Source organism: Gossypium hirsutum, chromosome D07, assembly GCF_007990345.1.
Source record: "Gossypium hirsutum isolate 1008001.06 chromosome D07, Gossypium_hirsutum_v2.1, whole genome shotgun sequence".
NCBI lineage: Eukaryota > Viridiplantae > Streptophyta > Magnoliopsida > Malvales > Malvaceae > Gossypium > Gossypium hirsutum.
Genome location: NC_053443.1, coordinates 2,735,887 through 2,762,079, shown reverse-complemented (window position 1 = coordinate 2,762,079; position 26,193 = coordinate 2,735,887). Strand labels below are relative to the sequence as shown.

The 26,193-nt window shown below is 32.7% G+C and overlaps 4 protein-coding genes across 9 annotated transcripts; 3 read left to right on the top strand and 1 right to left on the bottom strand.

The window, feature by feature from the left end:
- Positions 1–285: 285 nt before the first annotated feature.
- On the top strand, positions 286–5,691 carry LOC107953849 (monoacylglycerol lipase). The gene is made up of 8 exons (XM_016889280.2): positions 286–766; positions 1,148–1,186; positions 1,286–1,356; positions 1,551–1,615; positions 1,873–1,962; positions 2,037–2,129; positions 2,413–5,189; positions 5,617–5,691. The coding sequence occupies exons 1-7, from the start codon at positions 363–365 to the stop codon at positions 2,881–2,883; spliced, it is 1,233 nt and encodes a 410-aa protein (XP_016744769.2). The 5' UTR covers positions 286–362; the 3' UTR covers positions 2,884–5,189; positions 5,617–5,691.
- On the bottom strand, positions 3,541–4,270 carry LOC107953850 (lachrymatory-factor synthase). Its single transcript, XM_016889282.2, has one exon. The coding sequence runs from the start codon at positions 4,268–4,270 to the stop codon at positions 3,650–3,652; it is 621 nt and encodes a 206-aa protein (XP_016744771.2). The 3' UTR covers positions 3,541–3,649.
- Positions 5,692–7,900: 2,209 nt separating the features above from the next.
- Positions 7,901–16,268, top strand: LOC107953851 (casein kinase 1-like protein HD16). 6 transcript variants are annotated; one of them, XR_005915888.1, is made up of 20 exons: positions 7,904–8,599; positions 8,951–9,064; positions 9,153–9,226; positions 9,341–9,410; positions 9,521–9,576; positions 9,664–9,735; positions 9,968–10,062; positions 10,152–10,218; positions 10,378–10,507; positions 10,587–10,805; positions 10,900–11,042; positions 11,123–11,297; positions 13,152–13,242; positions 13,336–13,493; positions 13,604–13,792; positions 13,876–14,077; positions 15,014–15,082; positions 15,198–15,261; positions 15,724–15,818; positions 15,913–16,268. XR_005915888.1 is itself a non-coding variant. In XM_016889283.2 (16 exons), the coding sequence occupies exons 1-16, from the start codon at positions 8,372–8,374 to the stop codon at positions 13,933–13,935; spliced, it is 1,941 nt and encodes a 646-aa protein (XP_016744772.2). In that variant the 5' UTR covers positions 7,901–8,371; the 3' UTR covers positions 13,936–14,517. The 6 variants fall into 6 exon arrangements, 1 of the variants encoding a protein (XP_016744772.2); XR_001699359.2 differs by lacking the exon at positions 13,876–14,077; XR_001699357.2 differs by lacking the exon at positions 13,876–14,077 and having other exon boundaries at positions 15,902–16,268.
- A 3,202-nt stretch (positions 16,269–19,470) lies between these two features.
- LOC107953852 (NADP-dependent malic enzyme) lies at positions 19,471–25,869 on the top strand. The gene is made up of 19 exons (XM_016889284.2): positions 19,471–19,649; positions 19,978–20,159; positions 20,865–21,060; positions 21,138–21,289; positions 21,380–21,485; positions 21,590–21,655; positions 21,857–21,952; positions 22,057–22,128; positions 22,209–22,292; positions 23,814–23,912; positions 24,041–24,088; positions 24,169–24,222; positions 24,323–24,421; positions 24,545–24,634; positions 24,758–24,835; positions 24,976–25,050; positions 25,141–25,231; positions 25,323–25,451; positions 25,581–25,869. Exons 1-19 carry the CDS (start codon positions 19,614–19,616, stop codon positions 25,667–25,669), a joined length of 1,842 nt encoding a protein of 613 aa, XP_016744773.2. The 5' UTR covers positions 19,471–19,613; the 3' UTR covers positions 25,670–25,869.
- The last annotated feature ends 324 nt before the right edge of the window (positions 25,870–26,193 follow it).

Here is a 26,193-nt window from a genome sequence, read left to right as displayed (position 1 = left end):
GCTGTCTTTCGCGGGTAATGTAGCGTAAGCTTCATTGTACTTTCCCATTTCGTCAACCAACAACATTTTCAAATGTTAAAGAAAATCACCACTCTCTTACGCCCAAACTGTATATCACGCGCCACATCCTTACACCATCACAGCCCTCCATTTTGTTTACTAAACAGAAAATCAGATCTTTGACTCAATCAAACAAATCCACGTCACCGATCTCATTTTAATTTCGTTTCCTTCTCCAAATTCCTCCTTAGCGCTATAAATACCTTCAATTTTCCACTTCATTTCATATCTATTAGATTTTTGTTTTTGTTTTTGTTTCGTTTTTTTTTTCTAAATTTTAATTTTTTGTTGCCATCTCTGCCATGTCAACGGCGGTGGAGATGGAGCAATTGACGTCGGGAGCAAGCAACCGGATAATCCCGGTCCTGAAAATCCTAAGAATCCCTCTTATTTTCATTCGATCAATGATATTGTGCCTCCTCGTCACCCTATTCCCTCGACGCCGGCACTCTCAGAGGGTGGTCGCTGCCGTTGAAAATTCATTTGCGGCGTCCCCTTCGGCAGCTAAAACCGCAAGGCGGAGGTCGGTATGGAGGTCTGAAGAGGAGGACACCTTGAGAAGGAGAGCTTTGGCGGAGGCTTTGGACATGGGGTTTGAAACAGGGGACGGAGAGATTCAGTGCCGGTGGAGCACGTCTCTGTTCTTCGGGGTTCGAAGGAATGCCTTGTTTTGCCGGTCTTGGTTTCCAGTTACCGATGAATTAAAGTAAGCATTAAGTTTTTAGAATTTAGGGAAAGAAATGAACTAAAATGGTTAAATTTTGAATTAAAATAAAGTGTTTATTTCTCAATTTAATATTCTCTGTTTAAAGATAAACTGAAGTTTTGAAAATTTTGAAATTGCTTATGTCTCTAAAGGACTCAAACCTCTGCACAAATGAACTTAATTTTCACCTTCCTACTTTGAGGACGGTATCGAGATGATCAGATTTTTTAATTTTAGTATAAATATGGGTAAATGCTGGTTTGGTTTTCATTTTTACAATTAAATATTTTGGGTTTATATGCAATTTCAGATACTAGTTCTTTACTGGTTCTTTTTACAATTAAATATTCTCTCCTAAGTGCTGCTTGTTTGTGAATTTAGGGGCATTTTGATTATCATACACGGGCTGAATGAGCACAGGTAACGTTATTTTGTTGATTGAATAGAGTGAACATCTCAGTTTTTTTAATAAATGAATCTTATTTTACATGATCTGTCTTTGTGGGTGTTCATCCACAGTGGAAGATACGTTCAATTTGCAAAGCAACTAACCTCTTGCAAGTTTGGTGTATATGCCATGGACTGGACAGGTACATAATTTGACACAAAATTTTCCTTCTTTTCTTTTCCTTTGGCATTTTTGCACTCGAAATTATTAGTTTTAAGTTGTGGTTTGGCTCTTGTAGTTCTTTTATTCTCTTGAAAACAATGGGACAAAAGTGATTGTTCAAGGGCCAAACATATTAACCCTTATAGTAATGACATAAATTCTCTTGCTATATAGGTCATGGTGGAAGTGATGGATTGCATGGATATGTTCCTTCACTTGATCATGTGGTTGCGGATACTGTAAGTTCTCCTTGTTTTTTCTGTATCTAGGATGTGCCTTGAGATTGAACCATTCTGGTGTTCTTTTTTAAAATGTTTGAACCATTCTGGTGTTCTTTTTTAAAATGTTTGATCGGGTTTTTACATGCTCTTGTAATAATTAAACATTTAAATCGTAAACAATTCTAAGGTTACTGACCATCATGACTACCGGTCGGTTATACACTACTAAAACTTCAACTTGGCAGTCTAATCTTTGTTCTATTCTCTTTCTTAAGGGAGCTTTCTTGGAAAAAATAAAATCGGAAAACCCAGGTGTGCCTTTGTTCCTTTTTGGTCATTCTACTGGTGGTGCTCTGGTTTTAAAGGTATAACATCTACCAATTACTTTAAGTACCTGAAGTATCGGTTACTTTTAAATTAATAAGTTCCGAATTCGCAGGCAGCTTCGTATCCTTATATTGAAGAAATGCTGGAGGGAATTGTTATGACAGCTCCAGCTTTACATGTTAAGCCAGCACATCCCGTTATTGCGGTAACTTGCTCCTTGTTCTTGTTTCTTAGTTGTGCTAAATCATGATGTATTGGTCTCAGAGGTTTATTTCTTGAAGAAAAAGATTAAAAAGTTAGAAGTTACTTAGAACCAAACAATAAGTCTACCAAAATATTCTTTAAAGTAAAAGATGTCTGCAAATAAATCCAGAGAGTTATTGCTGGGATTTGCTGTGGTTTAGGGTTTTCAATACTGATTGAAGCAGGTATGATATATATCAAACCATTTTCCCCGTTTAAATTTTTTACATGGTGTCCTTGTTCAGGTTCTTGCACCTCTTTTTTCTCTGGTTGTCCCCAAGTTCCAGTTTAAAGGTGCTAACAAGAGGGGCATCCCAGTTTCAAGGGACCCTGCCGCAATGTTGGCCAAGTACTCTGATCCTTTGGTGTACACTGGTCCAATAAGGGTCCGAACGGGGCATGAGATATTGTGCATTTCATCGTACTTAATGCGAAATTTCAAGTTCGTGACAGTCCCATTCTTTGTTCTACATGGAACTGCAGACAAAGTCACCGATCCTCTTGCTTCCCAGGATTTGTACAACGAAGCAGCCTCCAAGGTCAAAGACATAAAGCTTTACGAGGGCTTCTTGCACGACCTGCTCTTTGAACCAGAGCGTGAAGAGATAGGACAAGATATAATTAACTGGATGGAGAAGAGATTAGATTCCATAGCCGAAAGTGGTGATCGATCACGCAGGATAGATACAGGTGTTCTTTCTTTTTCTCGAAGTTAGAACACTGGTTCAAAAGCAGTAGATGTTCTAGAAACATTGAAAAGCTATTCATCTCCAAAGGGTTCTGGTTTACAATGAAATTTCTAACCATGTATAGGAATTATAAATAGTTTGTAGAAATATCTTCCATTTTACATGGTGATCTTGTTCATTTAGGAATTATAAATAGTTTGTAGAAATATCTTCCATTTTACATGGTGATCTTGTTCATTTGATTCTTTCATTTTATATGGTTGTTTCAATTTTCTTGAACATCACTAAATAGAAATATATATATTTTGGAGTTTACCATTACAAATTCAATCATAAATAGAAATCAGAATATATTAGAACCCTAAATAATATCTTATGGTGGGTCTTTAATAGAATACAATTCAAAAAATCCATATATATAATGAACTTAGAAGGTAAAAATACTATGAAAGCTTTTATATTGGGATTCAGATTGCATTTGCTTCTCTGCTAAAAAAATAAGTAAATTAGTCTTTATATATTAGACCAAAGAGTAAATTAGTCTTTTTGTTAAAATTTTCATTTATTTTTATTGATAAAAACGAGTTTTCGTATGTGAGCATGAGATACATATAGCACATCATGTGCAACTGTTTAATTATTTTATTAGCTACACCGGTTTTTAATAGTAGAAATTAATACAAATTAAAAAAAAGACCATTTGACTTATTAATATAATTAATTTGTCCAAGAGTAAAATGCAATAGAAAGACTCCACGATACCACTACCTACCAAACCTATGCTTTTACCACTTCAAGACATACCAAACCTCTGCATTTGAGCATTGAGGGCATCCTCCATTTTTTTTGCCATGAATTGGAGACTGTTATCAATGTAAGAAACAAAATCTTCCAATTTCATACCTTGAATCGGATCAGTTATAAACGACCACTCGATCTCGCACCCCGCAGGCTTACCATCATCCCCCATTTTTGCCGTTGGCAAGACTTTGAGAGTGGCAACGTAGTTGTTGAGCCCAAAGTTATTTTCCAGGACCTGGTAGCTTAAGGACCAGTTGGTGGGATCAATGGTTAAAAGCTTCTCGTTGACCCATCCAAACTTGCCTACACAGTGACGGACCAAGCCAGGCTGCCCTGGACTTCCCTCCACTCTATAACAGGTATGGATGTCAGGAAACAACCTGTCTAAGTTGCAGAATTCCTCTAAGAATGGCCATATCTGATCTGGGGTTGAGCGTTTCAGCACTGCCATGGCCTTCCCTTTCCATTTTGGCTGTGTTTCTTCGGCCATTCTTGATTTTGTGAGAGAGGAAGGGAGAGAGATGGAGAGATAAGCAGATACAAAGGAGATAAGTAATTTAAATAAGTGGAGATAAATGATATTTTTTTTCTTTTTTTCTTTTTTTGTGGGCATAGAAGAGATAAGGTGATTAAGACATTGGCATTGAGGAAAGCAATTAAGCTTCACATAATATTTTACTTTAAAATTAATTAAAAACAAATATAGGCAATTAAACTTCAAATAATATTTAAGTCAAATATCAAAATATTTAATTTTTATAGTATAATTGTAAGTGTTCTCAACCGTTTTACGGTCTAAGATCAATCTTAACCGGGATAATAAATAAAGTAATAAATATTAATAACAATATATTTGCAAGTATATTGACACATTTTATGTATTTGGTCATGATTTGATCTGAGAAGAGTTTTACCACTATTGTAATGATCCAAAATTCACAAACATTAGAAAAAGTACTTTATCGGGCATCCGTCTTAGTAAACTGAGTCATAAAAAAAATTATTTGAAGTCATTATGAGTTTAGTTGAGTGCTTAATTAGGTATTAATTGAGTGAATTTAGTTTAATTAAGATAAATTAGAAAAAAAGACTAAATTAAACTAGGGGTAAAAGTTGAATTATAGATTAATAGAAAATAAAAATGACTAAAATGACAATTAAGCCATTAAAAATAAATGGGGCGGCATAAGTGTAATAGTAATAATTATATTATATTAAATAAACTAAATAGATGACAAATGTATGGTAAAGATTAAAGACAAGTGTAATAGTAATAATTATATAGGTACACTTAAAATAAAAATAAATGTATGCTTAAATAATAAGTAAAATATTTTTTTATATAATATATTATTAATTATTATTGTTATTAGTTAAAATAAAATAAATAAAGTAAAGTAAGTAAAATAAAAAGACAAAGAAACAAAAGAAGAACAGAAAAGAAACAGAGAAAAAGACGAAAACAGCGGAAGAAAAAAAGGGAAAGAAAGGAAAAGGGGAAAATTGGGATTTTAAAGCTTCAAGTTTAATTGGTAAGCTAAATTTAGCCATTTTCTCTTAATTTTGATGTTTTAGAAGCTTTAAAACAAAGTTTTGTTGAAATTAAGTGGAGGTTATGGAAGTTCATAGGTTTTTGAACACGATTCATTTTGAATAAGTTGTTAAATTAGGGGTTTACTTGATAGAATTTCTAGTTAGAATAGATAAAAAGATTGAATTGTAAACTAAGTTATAAGTTTTAAGGATTAAGTTATAAAAAGTCTTAAATTAGGGTTTAATTATGAATATTGAATAATTGAGTTAAATATGGCAAGAAATTAAGTAGAAAAGAAGTATGAATTAAGTTAGAAAAGTAAGTAAGCTTGGTTAGAATTAAATTGGGAATAAGTAGGAATTGAATAAAATTTAAATTTTTTTTAATGTTGTAATTAATAGTGAAAAAATTTACTATTTTCATAGCTAACAAGGAAAATGAGGCGTCGGCATCTAAAGGAAAAGAAAAGATCGTTGAGGAGTAAACGCGTATTCCGGGTTTGTATTACTATAACTTAAACTATTTACTAAATGCTATATTGAAATTGTAATCATGGGACATTTAAAGTAAGGTAAGTAATAACATTTGAAATTAAGTAATAATATGTGTGAATATTGAATTATATGTGAATTGAAATAATAGATGTTTTGAATTGTTTGAATATTTGAAATTGTTGTGAAAATGAATTCGAAATTGGAAAAGTAAAATAATACCCTATTAACTTATCGGACTAGATTGGATACAAATGGCATGCCATAGGATTTATGATATGATGAGGAGATTTGTAGTTCGGCCGAGAAGATGATTCTGTTATTATATACTTCGGTTTATCCGAAGAGGCATCTAATGCCTTATTGGTGTGTTTGGGAGGATATGATATATTGGTGTGTTATGGAGGATTTATATTATTCCGGGTGTGTTTAGGTTGGATATTCTGGTGTGTTTGGGTGGAATCCGCGTATCTATCAGAGTCCGAAGCTTGTTAATAGGGTAAATAATTGAAATGAAAAATTGAAAATGAAATTGATTGATTTGGCACTATTGAAAAGTACGAGAAAGAATGTATGAGTTAAATTATGAATTGAATTAGTATGTAATATATATATATGAATTTAAGACTTATGAAGTGATATATAAATATGTATATTTAGTTTAAGTGATTTATAAAGCTTATGATTGATGTTTGAAATTTTATTATTATTAAATAGTTTAATTTATAATAATACCACTGAGTATGAAATACTCAGCGTACGGTTGTTTCCATGCGCAAGTTGTAGAAGTCAAGTACTGAACCAGCATCCAAAACCAGACCCGACTTCAGCAAATTTTGGTGATGTATATTTTCTTTTGGTAATGTGGCATGTACATAGGATGTGTATAAATGTTATTATGTTTTGAATATAAATAGTTAAAAATGTTAGTATTATAAGTCTCAGAATTTTAATGAAAGAAGTTTATCCATTTCCATTTAATTATTACATTGATAAATTTAAATTGATATTAAGTTAATTGAGTTTGATTAGAAGGTATTTAGAATAGAAAATGAGAATGTGAAATGAATTTGTTGAATTGGTTATGTTTGGAAATGATATGATTTTATTTGCAGGGGGTTTTATGTAAAAATAAGCAGAAATGCTGTTGAAATATTTTTAAAAAAATAAAAAAAATTTAGAATATTCGAACAAGTTCCGTTTTTTTTATTTATGTCTTGGGCTTTGAGATTCCATTATATAGATTTTTTTATTAAATTATATTGTGAATGTTATTTTATTTATGAATTATTCGTAAGTTGTCTGATATGTTCGGTAATGCCTCGTAACCTTATTTCGACTACGGTTCAGGATTAGGGGTGTTACAACTATTGATAATAAATAATTCTATTAACTGTAAAGTGATTAAAATTAATTTAACGAGAGTGATTAAATTAAAAAATAATCAAAATAAGAACGCGCTAAAACTTGAATGTATATCTAAATAGTTTACCATTTTTTTTAATTGTTAAGAGGTCGACTCTTTTAAAAGAAGTATTCAAAGTATAGTTTCCCCAGCAATTGATTTAATTTCCAACATTAATAGTAATATATACTTACAAGTATGTGGCTTATGTTTAGGTTGGTGGTCCAAGTCCCTTACGTGGAGGTAATTTACATAATTAACGTTACGTACGTACTATACTGATAAATTTTTTTATGAATTTTGTAGGTCTTATCTCTAACAATTTAAAGTGCCCTCTTATGTGAACCCTTTAAGGCTCTTGATAAATACTAAAGATAAAATCTCGAAACCAAAACAATACCTCCTATCATCAAAATTCAACAACAGATGATACAAGTAATCGACTCTTACAATACTGATATTTCAGATTTTTAAGGAGTGATATTAACAAATATATATTCTCTAAACGGTGGCATTAATTTGTATGAAAGTTTTTTTTTTCCAATTAACATTTTTTAAGTGCAAATAGATTTACAAGTAGTATGAGAAAAACAGAGCTGGGTTCAAAATTAATGGGTAATATTTACAAGTATTATGACAATTTATTATTTTTTATTTTCTAGATATATAATTTTTAAAAATAAAAAGTTAAAAATTCAACAAATTAATAAATATCTGATTTGGGAAAAAATTAAAAAATAAAATTAACTCTAAAAAAAAAATTTATCTGGTGCGGTTAAATTAAATTTCAAAAGTAAAAAATGTAATCGGTAGAGCTTTTCGTCTTTCACATCACATCACATAACATAACATCGCATCCATCTCTCATTCGCTTGGACAATTGAGGAAGAGAAATTTTTTTTTTCAATTTATCTCTTGCAGATCTCCAAAATCCCCAATTCCAAAACCCTGAATTCATCCTTCTTTGTAAGAAATAAACCCCAAATTTTTTGGGGTTCTTTTGGGTTTATCAAAGCCAGGATAGGAATATATATAGCCGATGATTCTAGAACCTCCATGAATCTTCACCAAGCTGCCTTCTTTAATGGACGTACGTAATCCGTACGATGCCTGAGCTGCGTAGCCGTGCTCGCAGAAATCGGGCCCCCGTTAACCCTAACTTGAGTCCAACCCCGATTGATATTGTTCCCCAACCCGACACCAATAACAAGGTCACCACACGAACTCGCCAGAGGAGAACCGGACAGAAGAGGAAACGAGAGGGCGTGATCGTCGCCTTCGTTGATGATAACGAGCTTAACAACAACGGACGGACACAATAATATTGTGAGCGGTGCCGGTTTTGAAACAACGCCGTTTGGAAGAAAGGCAGACGAGGATATTAAAAAGCTTAGGGTTTGGAAAGAACTGGTTGTCGAAAAGAAGATGAACGAGTACGATAGTGGCGGCCGTAGCGGCGATAAGGGCCCTGGGGCTGAAAATGACGGAAACACAGCCCCGCTTCCTGAAAAGGTATCTTTTTTCGTTTATCGACTTTAACTTTATTCTGGTAATATTTCTATTTTTGGTTTTCTGGTTTTGTTATCAAGAAGTCCTTAGAAGAAAGATAAATGAAGCTTTGATTATTGAGAATCATTGCTTTTGGCTTAATTTTTTTCGTGCATTTTTGGTTTGGGGTTCTTTACACTGTTCAATTGGTTACCATGACAATAACGTTTTAGAACAATTTGACTTTTGAGGTTGGTCCTAGTTTTAGGCTATATGATGAAATATAAGATAATGTTGAGAATTAAAAAGAAATCCTGTTTAGAAAGTCATATTAGTTCGAAAAATGAATCTTATTCTTTGTTTTTGTCGCAACAGGTTTCGGTTGGCGGTTCCCCTATGTATAGAATTGAAAAGAAACTGGGGAAAGGAGGTTTTGGACAAGTTTATGTTGGTCGACGAATTGGAGCTACTGGTCCGGGAGCTCTAGAGGTGCCTAATGATATTATAGAAGATTCCATTCCATGCTTGAAATAGTTCATATCCCAAATGCTCTAAACCTTTTATGTTTGAATTTTAGGTAGCATTAAAATTTGAGCATAGAAGCAGCAAAGGATGTAATTATGGGCCACCATATGAGTGGCAAGTTTACAAGTGAGATTCCTATCATCTCATTAATTTAGTGGTTGTTATAGCATCATAGCCTTGTTAATTAGGGCTGTATGTCATTTGTGATTATTACCATGGCTTTCAATTGTTTTTGTGCAGTGCACTTGGTGGGAGCCATGGTGTCCCTCGAGTTCATTACAAGGGCCGGCAAGGTGACTACTATGTTATGGTATGTGTTTGCTTTAATGCAATCTCTTAAGTTTTGATACACACAGATATGCCTGTGTTTGTGCATCAAGTTTCAGAGTATGATCTGAGTTGTTGAAGTGTTTTTAACAGGTTATGGATATACTTGGACCTAGCTTATGGGATGTTTGGAATAACAACTCACACACGTAAGTTCCTTGTGAAGTTAAATGGTAGATTTGCTTTATTTATTCACAGATAAACCATTTAATTGCAGTTCATCTTTTCAATTCCAGGATGTCTATTGAAATGGTTGCATGTATTGCCATTGAAGCCATATCAATCTTGGAGAAGATGCACTCCAGAGGGTAATATATTTTTATATTTTGCTTATGACTTTTCGTTTCTTTTTGATTTTAAGATACGGTTAGGGGATTTATGTTGTTAAGAGAATTGGTATGCTTGAATTGATAAATCTTGATAATCAGTCCACTGATTTGAGGTCTCTATAATTAGATTTGTGTGGCAAGGATAATGGTTCCTCCTATATTAGTTGTTTTTTTTTTTTAATTATAACCTTGTTGCTTCTACACCTCGTAGATATGTGCATGGGGATGTGAAACCTGAGAATTTCTTGCTTGGTCTTCCTGGAACTCCAGATGAGAAAAAACTTTTTCTTGTTGACCTTGGATTAGGTAAACTGTATTTTTTTTTTCTTTTAAGATCTATTTCTGTTCAGATCCAAATAGTTTTTGACAGTTCTGTTTCTATTTTGACTTAACAGCTACCAAGTGGCGAGATAGTTCGAGTGGTCAACATGTTGAGTATGATCAACGTCCTGATGTTTTCAGGTAAATTTAAAAAATTGTTAGCCATTTGCTTTGTTTGCTTTAGTTTCCTTCTGTGGTGGCATATAAATTGATTTGCTTATTCATACAAGCTTGGAGTTTCATTTTCCTTTTCTATTTTGAGGTTATGAGGAACTGCTATTGATTATTTCTGTATCACAGGGGAACTGTACGATATGCTAGTGTGCATGCTCATCTTGGTAGAACTGGTAGCAGGAGAGATGATCTAGAGTCTCTGGCTTACACACTTATTTTCCTCCTTCGTGGTCGGTTACCATGGCAAGGATATCAGGTTTGCATTTTCGTAATATAAATTTGTGCATGTATGTGATTATTATCTCTTGCCTTTCTAATGCAAGTGGTTATTTTAGGGTGAAAATAAAGGCTTTCTTGTTTGTAAGAAGAAGATGGCCACTTCTCCTGAAACTTTATGTTGCTTTTGCCCTGCACCTTTCGGACAGTTTGTTGAGTATGTTGTGAATTTGAAGTTTGACGAGGAACCGAATTATGCAAAATATATCTCTCTTTTTGATGGCATTGTTGGTCCAAATCCACTTATTAGGCCAATAAATACTGATGGTGCTCAAAAGGTACTTCTTGCATCTGGTTATTTGGTTAACTTGATATTGAGAAATACATCTCAATTGTTGGAATTTATTCATCGCATGTATTTTTTTCTTGAAGCTTATATATCAAGTAGGACAAAAGAGAGGACGATTAACAATGGAAGATGAAGAGGATGAACAACCAAAGAAGAAGGTTCGAATGGGTATGCCTGCAACTCAATGGATTAGTGTGTATAATGCTCGTAGGCCTATGAAGCAAAGGTATCTTTCTAAATATCATCATCAAGCTTTTCAAATTATTAATAAGAATAGATGTTGATAATTTCTATCTCCTGTTGTAGATATCACTATAATGTGGCAGATGTGAGGCTTGCTCAACATATCGAGAAAGGAAGTGAAGACGGGTTATTTATAAGTAGTGTGGCTTCTTGTTCTAACCTATGGGCTCTTATTATGGATGCTGGCACTGGCTTCACTGCTCAAGTATATGAACTCTCTCCATACTTTCTTCATAAGGTTGGTTGTGTTCTTTTGATTCAGAGACTTGTCTATTGCAATTCTTGCTATATCTATATATAATAAAGCTTTTGACTTAGTTTGGTGTCAATCAACTTAGTAACACCGACTCAGTTTGAAACATACATAAAAACCAGATAATACAATAAACATATATAAGGTTACACGGGTAATTTAACTTTCTTTAACTATATCTCTTATCAACCCACTATTCCTATTTTAAATCTTCTGAAAAGTATCTACCATCACTTTAAGTTCTTTTCCATTAATTTTTTTATTCTGATTATCTTTGTTTTACTCTTTTTTTTTTAGAAGGTTTATTTTTTTGAAAAAGTTTAGTTCTTGCTATATTAAACATTATTTGTATGCTATTTTGATGTTTTCACTAGAGTGCATTTGGTTCAAGGAATGTAACATTTTTGGGGGATAATGTGAGATTCTGGCATATTATTCCCACTTTTGGATATCAAACATTTCCTTGAGCTGGCAAATCTCACATACCCAATAATGTGAAGATTTCGAAATGATGCAGGAGCTTTTATTTATTTTATAATATTTTATGATTTAGTTATATTTATTGCATATTAGATACTATGGATGGCTAGGATTATTATCTTTAGGGTTCAAATCTAGGGCTAGGATAGAACTTTATTTGCAAGAAAGCCTAGTAACATTACTTGCAAGAAAGAAAGCCTATATAGATGAGTTGTAGGCTTTACAGCCAATATTATTGTTATTATTATTTTGACTAATAAGAAACTAGAGGTTTTCTATAACCTTAAGTTCTCTAAAGTTCTAACTTCTTTCTTACTCGTTCAGCCCTAATTCTATCAATTATTGCTGTCCCCCCCCCCAAAAAAAAAACCACATCATGGAATAGAAGGGTAATCTCAATATCACCTCTTTCTTAGGTAACAATCAGAAATTTTGGGCAATTTTATTCTTTGTTTTATAAGTTTAGTCAATGTTGTCCTTTTTTCCTAGCGAGGCTAACATCTAAGTTTAGTAAACCCAATACCTGATCACACAATAAATGTCACTCATTCAATGATATCCAGACATCATTTGGACCTCAGAAGAGGATTAGTTAGCATTTTCGGGTTACTACCATAAAGACTGATATAACACACCAAAAAAATGAATTTTAGCAAAAAGGAACAAAATTTACCCGTATTTATCAAATGATACATTACTTGTTTTAATATAGATATGCATATATATATATATCAGTCATTTTTGTGAAAATTTTTGTTTCACTTACTTTTTCATGATAAAAGCTACCAAATTCTTTAAACAGACAATTGATAAGCCATATAAATAATTTTGTTCAATGGTTGTTCGATTGAATTCAACTGATAAAATCAAGGTGTAATGAAAATGAATTTCATAAATCATCACAATTTTATGGAAAAATTGGCTGAAAAATGTTGAAGGAACTAAACTTGTTGAAAAAACAAATTGTACAGTAAAGACAATTAAGTAAAATGTGCTTTTAGGTAACCTTACGTTCCGTCAACTAAACTCACAAATCTTACATTCTAGCCGAATGAACCAAATAGGGCAATGTAACATATCCTGTAATGGGCCAAAGTCATTTTGCTTTTTGGTAATTCTATTACCAAAGTGAATCTTACACTCCTTGGACCAAACGCTTCTTATTAATATATGTCGAACATAGTTGTGAATAGCTCTTACTCATCTACCAATTTTATTGGTTATGTTCTAAGTCATTTTGCTTTTTGGTAATTCTATTACCAAAGTTAAACTCCTTGAACCAAACGCCCCTTAGTAATATACGTCAAACATAGTTGTGAATAGCTCTTACTCATCTACTGATTTTATTTCTCTCTGAAGGAATGGATTATGGAGCAGTGGGAGAAGAATTACTACATCAGTGCAATTGCAGGAGCTAATAATGGGAGCTCTTTAGTTGTAATGTCTAAAGGTTAGTTTAGCTATCACTATGGTATGTAAAAGGAAATTTCTATTTTTATATTTATATTTATTTATCTTATTTCTATTGCTTTATTGAATGTAGGGACCCAGTATTTGCAGCAATCCTACAAAGTTAGTGATTCATTTCCCTTCAAATGGATCAACAAAAAATGGAGGGAGGGTTTTTATGTGACTGCCATGGCCACTGCTGGAAGCAGATGGGCAATTGTTATGTCGCGTGGTGCTCCATTTTCTGACCAGGTTCTTATTGGATTTGTAGGATATCTGTTATCTGTTCAATGGCACATCATTGTTGTGTTAAATGAAGAGCTTACAGCCTTCCTTTATATCCTTTTCTGGTGCACTTTCAGGTTGTAGAATTAGATTTTCTATATCCTAGTGAAGGTATTCATCGGAGGTGGGATAGTGGCTATCGCATCACTTCAACCGCTGCAACTTGGGATCAAGCTGCTTTTGTCCTTAGTGTTCCAAGAAGAAAACCTGCAGATGAAACTCAAGAAACCCTTCGAACGTCTGCTTTTCCAAGCACACATGTAAAGGTATTGACTTCAACTTTTATCACTACTTATTTCATCCTTTCTTCGTGAAGGTGTAAATGTTTACATAGGGCTTTTTTCTCCAGGAGAAATGGGCAAAGAATCTCTATATTGCATCAGTTTGCTATGGTCGAACTGTTTCATGAACTGCCTAAGTTTTGTTCAGATTCAGATGCAACTCATTTTGTTCGATCTTGCACTTGTACAATGAGGGACGACTTTACTGCTTCAATTTAAGGAACTAAGCTCTTTAGTCAGATTGATTGATCACAGCATTAGAGAGTTGATGTATGCAAAATTCTACTTTATTGTCACCATGATGTAGCATCTATTCTAATGCCTGTGCACTGTCATTCAATCTAGTCAAAATCTTTATGGGCTAAATTTATATCTTTTTTTCCACTAGATGTGAATGTTCTTACCTGTATAGTTTTGAAATCATAATTTCTAGGTTGAAGGCAAGTGCACAGGTTAAGTTTAATTGTTGATGGTGTTCGAGGAACATTCAATGATGATTTTATGCTAAACTCTAGATGCTTTGAGGCATTAAATCTGTATACTATGTCTAGCTTTGTTTCTGGACTAGAAGATCATTATGATCTTTTATCCTTTTTCTTCTGGGATGTCTGATTTGACCCTACAGAAGAGAATGGTAGTTATTTTGTATATTTTGAAGCAACAGTATGTAATTGGTTATCATTATTAATTTTGGGCTATAGTTTTTGTTAGTATTCCTGTTTCATAAAAGCTAACCCAGTGCATCTGAAACTGCCTCATCCTTTTGCCTGTCCAATTTCCCAAATTTGTTTGTTAGGTGTTTTCCTCCCATTATCCTTTTCCAAAGCGGAGAGCCCATGCTATTTTGTTTTGACTAGGTGCATGCTAAAGGCTGATATATCTATTTCCGAAAAGTTAATCTGTCTGTTCTGGAATGAGCATTCAAATATTTGAAGTTGTGATATGTCAGTGTACCAATTTTTTGTTCCATGCTGGCTATTGGATGCCGTTGTGGTTAATTTGACAGTGTAGTCTGATTATGCCATTTACAATTTAGCTTGTAATTTGATCCATTTATGCTAGCTTAATGCTGTACTTTGGAGTTTGGATTTTAGAATGGTGCTTTGTGGTGTGATTATTTTTCCTAGGCTCCAAAATGTGAGCCTATGAGATGGTTTTGTTGTATTAAGAATAGAGGTCAAAATCTCAAAAGAATAAATACTGCAGAGGCTTTTTTATATGTGGCTAAAAGCTTTTGCAAAGGAACTGCAAGGAGACGAACCAACATTTGATTTGGTAAGGAACTTTCACTGGTTAACTTAATTATAGTTGTGAGACTTATTGTTCTCTTTGCTATTGGCATATATTGACAGGTCTTTTCATTTGCAATATTTTGCCAAACATTTTTCAGGTACAACTTCAAGTACACCTGTCTTAGATTGTTTCAACCGTCTGTTTTTCTTTCTTCCGAAGTGGTAAGCATATCATTCCTTTTTCAGAAATTCATATATTATCTTCAATGGGGAGTACCTGATAAGATTCTTGGCCATATCTGATTTTGCCTTGTGTGATTGCTGATGTTATATAGAAACACAAACATCAACCAGTTTCTTGTGATGTTTGCGGCACTACCACTGGTTTTACATCTGTGCATTGAATCATTTTTGGCATAAGATACCTAAGCAACTTTTGTAGCACGCTAAAACAATCAATTATATTGGTCTACAGGGTGGAGGTTAAGGGAGTGGAGAGTTTTACGTTGTTCAGGGACTTATCATATAATGAAGCAATGTTTTGCGCAACTGATTTGCATTGACTTGCCATCCATGCATTTGTGAACCTTTCTAATATAGTCTCTATAATGGTGTCTGGTAACCTATGTTATTCAGACTTGGATATGGATATGTATCCGACTCTGATAGGTTCAATATCTTCAGGTGTTTGTCCTCCATGTCTAGATGTATCAGACACAGGCAGTAAGCAAAATTAAGAGTCTGAGCAACATCGGTGATTCTGGAAAAAGAAGCCTAAAGTAAGCATATCTTAATGAAGCAGTTTAATTATGCATTATAGTGGTAAATGATGAATGAGTTGACTAATTGCTTTCTCTTCAAGTTAATGGCTAGGAGGCTCGGGAGTTTGCAACTTGTGTTGTTGCAGAGCAAAGTGGATTCTGAAATTTATTTGAGAAATGAACTGCCAGTGACGAGTGGTAGAAACATTACGATGATAGATTGATGATGATCATGTATTTTTGGCAGTTTATCAAAGGATAAAAAGCATGTATTAGGGGTTTGCCGGCTGACCTTAACAATGCTTTGGTGATACGATCTGGTGTGGACTGTAAATTTTGTAATTGAGCCAAGTCTATAACAGATACTTACTGTTGAGTCAATCTGAGGTTGTAACCCAACCAGACATTGTATGAGAATTCATATTTCAGTTTTAATAATTTCTCTGAAAATAAACCAACTTACTTTCAGTCTTTGATTTTGTCATTATTTGATCTAATTCACGTTTGCACTTCTAAAGCAGGGAGTAGGCATATTGCTAAAATTATGTTAGGTATATATTAATATTAGTCCCTGTTGTACGGCACTTCTACCTGAATCAAGTCTGGATATTTTAATTAATTTTTTAATATCATTAAGTTATATTTTTTCATGTTCAATCCCTTTTAAGATTTATGATTAATTTTTTCAACAATCTTGTTCTTTTGAAAGTGTAATGTTATTTATAATAAATTTGGGAGTGGTTGGGTCAAAGGATAGATGATTTGAGGACGACTTGCATGCACAGTTTTTGATCAATTTATTTATATTATAAATTATTTGAGGTTATCATAATCATTAAAAATTCAGTTTAACCTACTTTTCTTTTTATAATATTTTTAGAATCGATCTGTGATCGGATTAGTCAAGCCATTAGTTTGTCGATATGATCGGTCAAATTAATTATATCATTAAAAATATAGAAAACAATAAAAGTGCAATTCAATTAGTATTTTTGTTTGTTTCAATCAATCCGTATTGGTTCCCAAATCAATCTGATTCTTAGTTTAACTAATCTATTTGGTCGATTTAGTCAATTAAATAACTTAGTTTTGTCTAATTGTTAAGTTAATCAATTGAATATCCTTGTCTAGACTAATATTTCATTCGATTTTTTATTCAACTCATCTGTGGATTAATTGGTCTCATGTAATTGAGACAGCCTTGATTGTATTATTTCTATTCTAACTCTTGAATATATTAAACCCTAAAATATTGGTGGAGGCTTGCTGCCTGTTGGTGATATTAGTGAATACTATTAGTTGAAACTTGTTACAACGGCCATGTGCATTGTACTCGCTAATTAGTCAGCCATTTAACATTATTTATATGAAAAATTCAAATAAAGTGGGAATACGAAATGGGTTTTTCCTGTTGAAAATGAGTGTAAAATCCTAAGCTTTCAAATTTGAACATTGAACAATGAAATGCAAAATCCAATCAATTTATAATAATAATTTCGTTACTAGCTTTCGGGAAATATTTCAAAATTGGCAAACAAATTAAGATTTTTTTAGAGGACTAATTGAACATTTAACCATTGATTAATATATTATCTAATTATACATATCTTTTTCACAATTATCTTGTCATTGATATTAGAGGCGGATTTAGGGGCTGACGCTCTTAAAATAGAAAATTTATTATTTTGATCCTTTAAATATTTAAAAATTTTAAATTAGTAAAGATAAAATTATATTTTAATTCATCTTAAAATTGATAAAAACTTTATTTAATCCTTCAAAAATTATAAAGATATAAATAATTTAATTTTTACTTAACTTTGCCCCTAATTGATCTAACTTCAATTAAAAAAGTAGAAAAAAAAATCAATGAAAAGGAGTGCGAATGGGGGGTTATACCCGAGGAAATTCATAAATTATTGAAGGAGACTAGGTCTCTTCCCCACCAACAACAATATTATTGGAAATTAAAAAAAAAAGTCAAAAAGTAATGCTTAAAAATAGCTTCACCAGTTACAACCTGGCGGTTTAAATGGAGTAACATTAACGATACCAGAAGGCCAATGGCAGTGGATTTCAGATTTCTACTTTATCAAAATTGAATGACAAATGTTTGTTGACGATGTATGACAACCTTTTTACTTGGGAGATGAAATAATATGACAACCACACGTGGCATACTATGTTTAGTGTCCCTCCTGTTGAGGTAAATAAATCAGCTTTTAATAGTATAAATAAATGAATTTTTTAATAGAATAATTAATTATTTTTTAATTTAATATATTATCTTCTTTAATAGATAAGACAAAATGCAATTATGAGAGAAATAAAACTTACAATATATGTTGCATATTATGTTACCTGTATATAACACGTCGATTTTAGATTTTGTTATTTATTGAAAATAAATTTTCAAGTATTATTGATAAAATTTTATAGTAATTAATATTTTTAGAATCAATCAAATGCTAATTTTTTAATCATCAAAATAGCTTTTTATCTCTTATATTTTATTACTTTTTATTGTTTTATAATATTTTATTACTTTTCATTTGTAGTAAAAAAATCTAATATGTATAAAATGGTATTGTGACGTGGAAATTAAGTCATGAGAAAGGGTTTCTTCTTAAAAAAAATAGCAATCAAATTAATGAATCAATAAATTTAATTTTTCTATTTTTTTCCCTTATATTGTAATCTTTAAAGGAAAGCTATAAAATCATGTAGCCTTGTCTTCAAAGCAATTTCGATTCCCAAATAAATTCCATAAAAGGAGGTTTAATATGTATATTTCATTTTTTTTAATAATTATTAATTGAATATTTTTTTATATTATTTTCATTTTTCTCACTAGTTATCACTTATTAGTGACAAAATCAAAGCTGTTACTCAATTATGTTTTTTTAATATCCTATTTTATTGATAATTATTTGAATGGAGAAAATTTTGAAAAATAAAAAGATAATTATTTGATACATTTGTATTAAATTTTTTTTAATAAAAATTAAAATGTTGTCGCATATCCGATATTTAAAAAAAATAAATAAAACAACTGAAGATTTTTTAATTCGTTTGTAGAATTAATAAACTCCACCGTCATATAACAAATAAAAATAATAAATAAAAATTTGAATTTAGAAAACTACACTCTAATATATCAAATAAAAATATTTGAACCGTGTTTGTAAAATTAAAATATTTCACCGATAGTCAAAATTGATTATAAGTTACTCTCTATGTCTCAATTAATATTGCAATTAGAATTTTTTTTTTATCAAACATCAATTATTTTAAATATTTTAATTAATTAAAGTTAAATATATATATTTAAAAATTACTTTACTAAAAATTTTATCATCTATACTTAAATTTTTAAAAGTAAAAATTCATGAAATTTAAAATGTGAGAAATTTAGTGAAAAAATGTTTAATTATTTTTAGAATCGGCCAGATCAGTTGGTTGAAGTATTAATTTAAATTGATATACTCGTAAATTGGCATAAACTGATTGAACTAATAATTAAACTCATTTTTTTTATTTTTAATAATTTATTGAATTAAATTAGATAAACCAATTAGATCGAGAATGGACAAGTTTTAATTTTAAGGAATGTTTTAATTATAAATAAAAAAACACATTTTAAGAAAAAAAAGACACCCAATAGCAAGCATCCCAATGACGATTTTTCTATCCGTAGAAACAGGAGACCAAAGAAAAACAGCGGAAAAATTCCACTTTCTCTCTTTTAGGAAAAAAAAACGCGGAAAACAGCCGCCCACAGACCACTGAGTCAGCTCGTTTCCACGTTCTCTCATGCCTAACACCATGCTTTCCTTCAAACATTTGCTGGTATTATCATAATATTGTCTCATTAAATTCCTTTATTTATTCTATCATTATTATTTCCACTTTTCAAGTTTTGTTTTTGAACTTGACAAATCTTTATTATATATAGAGAAAAAAAATCTAACAAAAATTGTCCAAAGGATCTTCCTTTTCAAACACCCATTTCTACGTGGCCTGCAGTCACCCACCTTGTACAATTCTCTGGGGCATTGAAATTTTGATTTTTCTGCCCTTTTACTTCACCTATAAAAAGGGGTTGGCTTTTGTTTTCTCAAACAAAAAGCCTAAAGTTTGTTTCTTCAGTTCTGTCCATTTTTTCTTTGTTTCACAGAGACCGGTGTTGGGTGGAGAAGAAAGAAAATCTTGGTGTTTATTATTGCTGAGAACGATGATGAACGGTGGTAATTTAGTGGATAACGATTCAGCTGTTGCTGGTGGTGTTGAGGATATGTATGGTGAGGATATTGCCACCATGGGTCAGCCTGTTACCCCTTGGACCGTCTCTGTTGCTAGGTGATGCTTTATGTTTTATAATATAATATTCAGTTTGAATTACTTGTTATAATTTGTTGTTCAATGTTCATACATTAATTATAGATCTAAAGAAATCTAAATGTTGTTCATCTGAATACTAAATAGTTGAAAGATCATAGCTTTATCGATCTTTGCAGATAATGACAAAAGTTAAATCTTCTACCATATTTCTCATTATTGTTATATTTTCTACAGGATTGCAAATTGCATCATACAATTTGGGAGCTTAATAAAATTTTCATAAATTTTTGGATTTTAATGAGAGTTCTTTAAAAAAATTGGGGTTTAATTAATATTTTCTAAAAAATTCAAGAGAAAAATAAAAAAATTTCAAATTTTCTTTTGGAGGGGGGAAGGCGGCCTAGGCCACCATAATGGTCCGCCTCTGGCATCATATATGACGTATAAAACAATATATCTGTCATTGTGGTTTGCTGTTGTTGCATCTAATTTTGTTGCAATAATTTCAATGTTGGTATATATATATGATGTGTTTGGTTTTAATGTTGTATGACTTGGTACTTGCAAACTAAGCAAAGTGATTGCTTGTAACATAAATAGAAAAGCTACTTTTATTTGTGCCATTTTATACCGGCTATACCATATACAAGCTTCTCCATTGTTTTGAAGTTTCATATTGGTAATCTTTCAACTCATCTTAGATCTTTCTGAATGTTGTTGCAGTGGATATACCTTAATGCGAGACCCACGTCACAATAAAGGTCTTGCCTTCACCGAGAGAGAGAGAGATGCTCACTACCTACGCGGTCTTCTTCCGCCAATTGTTCTCAGTCAAGAGCTTCAAGAGAAGAGGATAATGCATATGCTTCGCCAATATAAAGTTCCTTTGCAACGATACATGGCTATGATGGATCTTCAGGTACTTGTTCATGCTTGCAAATGCTGTTTTTAGCATGTTTTTCGTTTCGAACTGATGTTCTATTTTCCATTTTCCAGGAGAGGAATGAACGACTTTTCTACAAGCTTCTCATCGATAATGTGGAGGAACTGCTCCCGGTTGTTTACACTCCAACGGTTGGTGAGGCTTGCCAAAAGTATGGGAGCATTTTCAGGCGCCCTCAGGGTCTTTACATCAGTTTGAAAGAGAAGTATGTGTTTGATTATGTCCTTTGTATGTATTCCTTTTATGTTTTGCTGTTGAACTTGCATAACAATAACTAAGCATCACATTCTATCAGGGGGAAGATTCTTGAAGTATTGAAAAACTGGCCCGAGAGAAGCGTCCAAGTTATTGTTGTCACCGATGGCGAGAGAATTTTGGGACTTGGAGATCTTGGTTGTCAGGTAATTTGATATTTGTATCGGTGCTGTGAGTTGAAACTGTGACCATATCTCCCTGTCTGTCTAGTAGATCAACTTAACAAACTTCAACATTATGCTTGTTTCAGGGGATGGGTATACCTGTAGGAAAACTTTCTCTGTACACAGCTCTTGGAGGAGTCCGTCCTTCTGCGGTAAGCATTACTAAAACCACCTCGTTTCGTGATTGCTTTTCTTTGTTTCTTTTCTCGTTTTCCCCCAACGGATGAGTTTGTAATGAAAACGGGGTCACGGTAAATGCCATAGTAGTCTCTTAATCGCATATATGGTGTTGGTTCAAGTTTCTATACGGTTCGTCTTTCTGTAGCTTAACCAAATAGGATGATTTCCTGCAGTGCTTGCCTATTACTATTGATGTCGGGACAAACAACGAGAAGTTGTTAAACGACGAGTTTTACATCGGCCTCAGGCAAAGGAGGGCAACTGGACAGGTTTGGTCTTTGCTTCTATATGTTTATATCCAGTCATACATAACATTTTTATGCCATAAATGTATTTATTTATCTGAAATACCTACTGGATTTCCATGGTGTAGGAATATGCTGAACTTCTTCATGAGTTCATGTCTGCAGTTAAGCAGAATTATGGGGAGAAAGTCCTAATACAGGTAATTATCGGTTCACACTCGTTTAGCCATTTACTTCTGGACTTTTACATCCTCAATTCTCTGAATCAGTACTGTTTCAGTTTGAAGATTTTGCAAACCACAATGCATTCGAGCTGTTGGCAAGATATAGTTCTAGTCATCTCGTTTTCAACGACGACATACAGGTACTATTCTCTAACTAGATTCTCCTCTCTTTCTGATGTTAAAATTATAATTAGAGGGACGGGTCCCTATCAGCCCCTAATTCCGCCACTAACTAAGACCTCTATATAGCTTGAGGCGCAAAAACAAGCGCTCACCCGAGTAACCGAGGCTCAACCATATATATATATATATATAAATATATATGTAAAATGTATATAAAAACATATAATTAATTAGTAAAAGAAAGATAAATTTTAATATAGTTGAATTTATAAATTCAAATCGTTGTTCAATAATTATTAGGATAGTAATTACACTCCCTTGTAATCCTAAAGAATTGTAATGCTTTAGACGTATTTAGCTGACAAAGTGTAATTACAATGTAATTCCTTATATCATGTTTGGTAATTACACAGTTACATAATTTATATTTACAAGTTGTAATTAGATATGGTGCAAGAAAACTCTTTTTTGATTTGCATAATTAGCATTGATTGTATAATATTTGAGTTCAGATGTCTAAATAGTGTACAACTTTAATTATAAAAATTTACATAAACTTAATTTTGAAAAACTTATGTTAGGTTAAATTCCTTTTTATAATATGTAAATTAAATCAAAAATAATATAAATTTTATAATATATAATATTTATAAAAAAATTATAAATTTTCCAAAACTTTCTTAACACTTTCTATAAATAATATAATTTTTTCCATAACTTTAGAAAATTATTTTTTTATGAATAAGTACATTATTTTTATAATATATAGCATGAACACATAAATAAGTTATGTTCATACTTGGCCATAATTTTTTATAAATAAATATATTATAACACTTTTATAACATGTAAAATAAACTTTCTAGCCATAACTTTAGAAATTTTTTATGATTTAAATGATATATTTTTTGTTATAACTGTATAAAATACACATTATTTTTATAATATATACATTTTATTTTTTTTCTATAACCATCCCAGACACTCTTACTGCGCTCATGTTTATAATATAATTTTTATGACTTGTAAAAATATTTTTTAAAAATTTAAATTTGGGTGTAATTAGCTGTGTAATAACTCTAATTCTCATTCTCTCCTTAATCCAATTGCACTCGATTTGGTATTAGAATGGTTATCCAAACATTTTATCTTTATGTAATCACGTTCAATTACATTCAAATCTAATTACTAAGTGGCTTTCCCAACACTATCTTATATCGTAAAATAAAAAAACCATAAGAGCGAAATTAAATATATCGTCAGAAACTAGCTCTAAATTTCCTAAAAATGAATAAACAGAAGAATGGAACAGCTCTTTAGTGGGGCGTGCTTTTTTTGCGCCTGGCTTTGCAACAAAGGCACCCAAAACTAGGCGCTCGCCTGATTGAAGTCACGTCACCTTGAGGTGGCTGAGGCAGTAATGGCCATTTGCGCTGCGCCTTAGCACCCAGGCGCTCGCTTTAACATCAGTGCTTCTTTCTTCCCTTAATGGTGGTAACCTTTTGGTTTCTTATTTGGAAACACTTCCGTAATGGCAGGGTACCGCATCTGTGGTGCTGGCTGGGCTTCTTGCAGCCCTGAAATTACTCGGTGGAACCCTCGCTGACCATAGGTTTTTGTTCCTTGGTGCCGGAGAGGTAAGGCTCGATTAACACATTTCCAATAAGGAAACTGAACTTTTTTAGACCATATTTGTTATAAAGAGAGAAAACCTATTATACGTACTGATAAGTCTTAAAAGTGTGTTCTTTTCGGGTGTTGATAGGCTGGAACCGGTATAGCTGAGCTCATTGCTCTTGAGATGTCAAAGCAGGTAAGAGGTTGCTTTATTTTTCTTATGACAAGGACTCGTTCTCTTGGGTTTATGCCTAAACATGTACTGTTTCTTGACAGACTGGAAATCCAATCGAAGAGAACCGCAAGAAGATTTGGCTTGTAGACTCAAAGGTACTGCGAATCTCGTCTAAAAGATGCTTAGATCTTCTTTCAAAATCGGCTTTTTTGTGTCTACCATTTCTCACTGTGATGAGTCTGAACCGTATGGCAGGGGTTGATTGTCGACTCTCGTAAGCATTCACTTCAACACTTCAAGAAACCTTGGGCTCATGAGCATGAACCTGTCAGCAAACTCGTAGATGCTGTCAAGGTGAGCAACTTTGTCTTAAATTAGTCACGATTCAAGAAAGAACAGTTTCATATACGTACATATATATATGCATGCATACATGTATATATATATTTCCCTCTCACGTTTCTCTTGATTAATCAGGCAATCAAACCAACGGTCTTGATCGGGACATCTGGGGTCGGAAAACAATTTACAAGGGAGGTTGTTGAGGCTATGGCATCCATCAATGAGGTTCTTTATCTCTTTCTTCCTTTCTTTCTAACTATATATCTATGTACAACATGTATGTGTGCATGCATGTCAACATTATCTCAACCGAAGAGTTTTGTACTAACCCCAACGGTTGACTTGCAGAAACCTCTTATTATGGCTCTATCGAACCCTACCTCGCAAGCTGAATGTACAGCAGAAGAAGCATATACATGGAGTGAGGTATATGACAACAGTTTTCTTCTACGTCCTTTAAGCTCAGATGCTTTATATCATGATATAGCTCGGAAGTTTTTACCGATTGCAGGTAAAATTAGTCTTAAAAGAAACTTGTTCTTACCATTTTCTTTTTCAATCATCAGGGTCGTGCAATCTTTGCCAGTGGAAGCCCATTTGACCCCTTTGAATACGATGGCAAAGTCTTTGTTCCCGGCCAGGTACTATCATCGGTCCCTCAAGCATTTTTGAAGTTCGAAATGTAGTTCCTAAAACTAACCGTAACATCTCTGTGTTCAATGTAAATTTAGGCAAACAATGCTTACATTTTCCCTGGTTTCGGTTTGGGAGTGATAATGTCTGGTGCAATTCGTGTACATGACGATATGCTTTTGACAGCCTGTAAGTGCATCAAGCCACCTTATATGGTTTACCATTGGTTATCTTTCTGGTCAAACAAATGGACTTAAACTGGTTTTCTTATTCGTGACAGCGGAAGCTTTGGCAGCACAAGTGACAGAGGAACACTTCAAAAAGGGACTAATTTACCCACCATTCTCCGATATCAGAAAGATTTCAGCCAACATTGCTGCTAAGGTTGCTGCCAAGGCATATGAACTCGGTAAGTCCCTAACCATATCCATTTCTGTAACATGTTCGGGCATGGTACCAAGATTTGATCCTCCAAAATATATATCTTTGTCAGACATATGCTCGTATCTGATACTTATGTTGTTGGAACGTGTAACAGGGCTGGCATCTCACCTTCCTCAGCCCGAAGATCTGGTTAAATATGCGGAGAGCTGCATGTACAGCCCTGTCTATAGAAGCTACCGTTGATAGTCAAATATTTTTTGTTGTTGGTCTAATAAACTCCTCTCCAGTTTCCCACACCTTAGCCTCTTCTCAATCAGATTTTTTGTTTATTGCATAGTTATGGGTAGGATCTATTGATTTTATTTTATTTTCCCCTTCCATGGAAACTGTTGTGAGATACTGTTATCAATATATGAAATGAAGCACGGCATTATTCAGTCTTACGGTGACCGCCAAACCAGTCATTTTTTTTAAGATGGTATTTGTTCACTTATAATTACGTATTTTATTATTAATATAATTTAAAAAATTAATGTAATTCCTTTTGTAAAAAAATAGTTATTAATAAGAACATAATACAAATACTCACTCATGAAAAATCATGGCGTGAGCGAAAAGTACGTAAAAAATATATATTTATTAAAAGTTTATGTGAAAGTGAAACTTTGGTCTACGCTCAAATCTCATGGCGTAAATTATTATTGATTTAATAAATAATATTTTTTAGAAAAAAACATTCTCACGATAATAAAATTTCCTTAGATGGT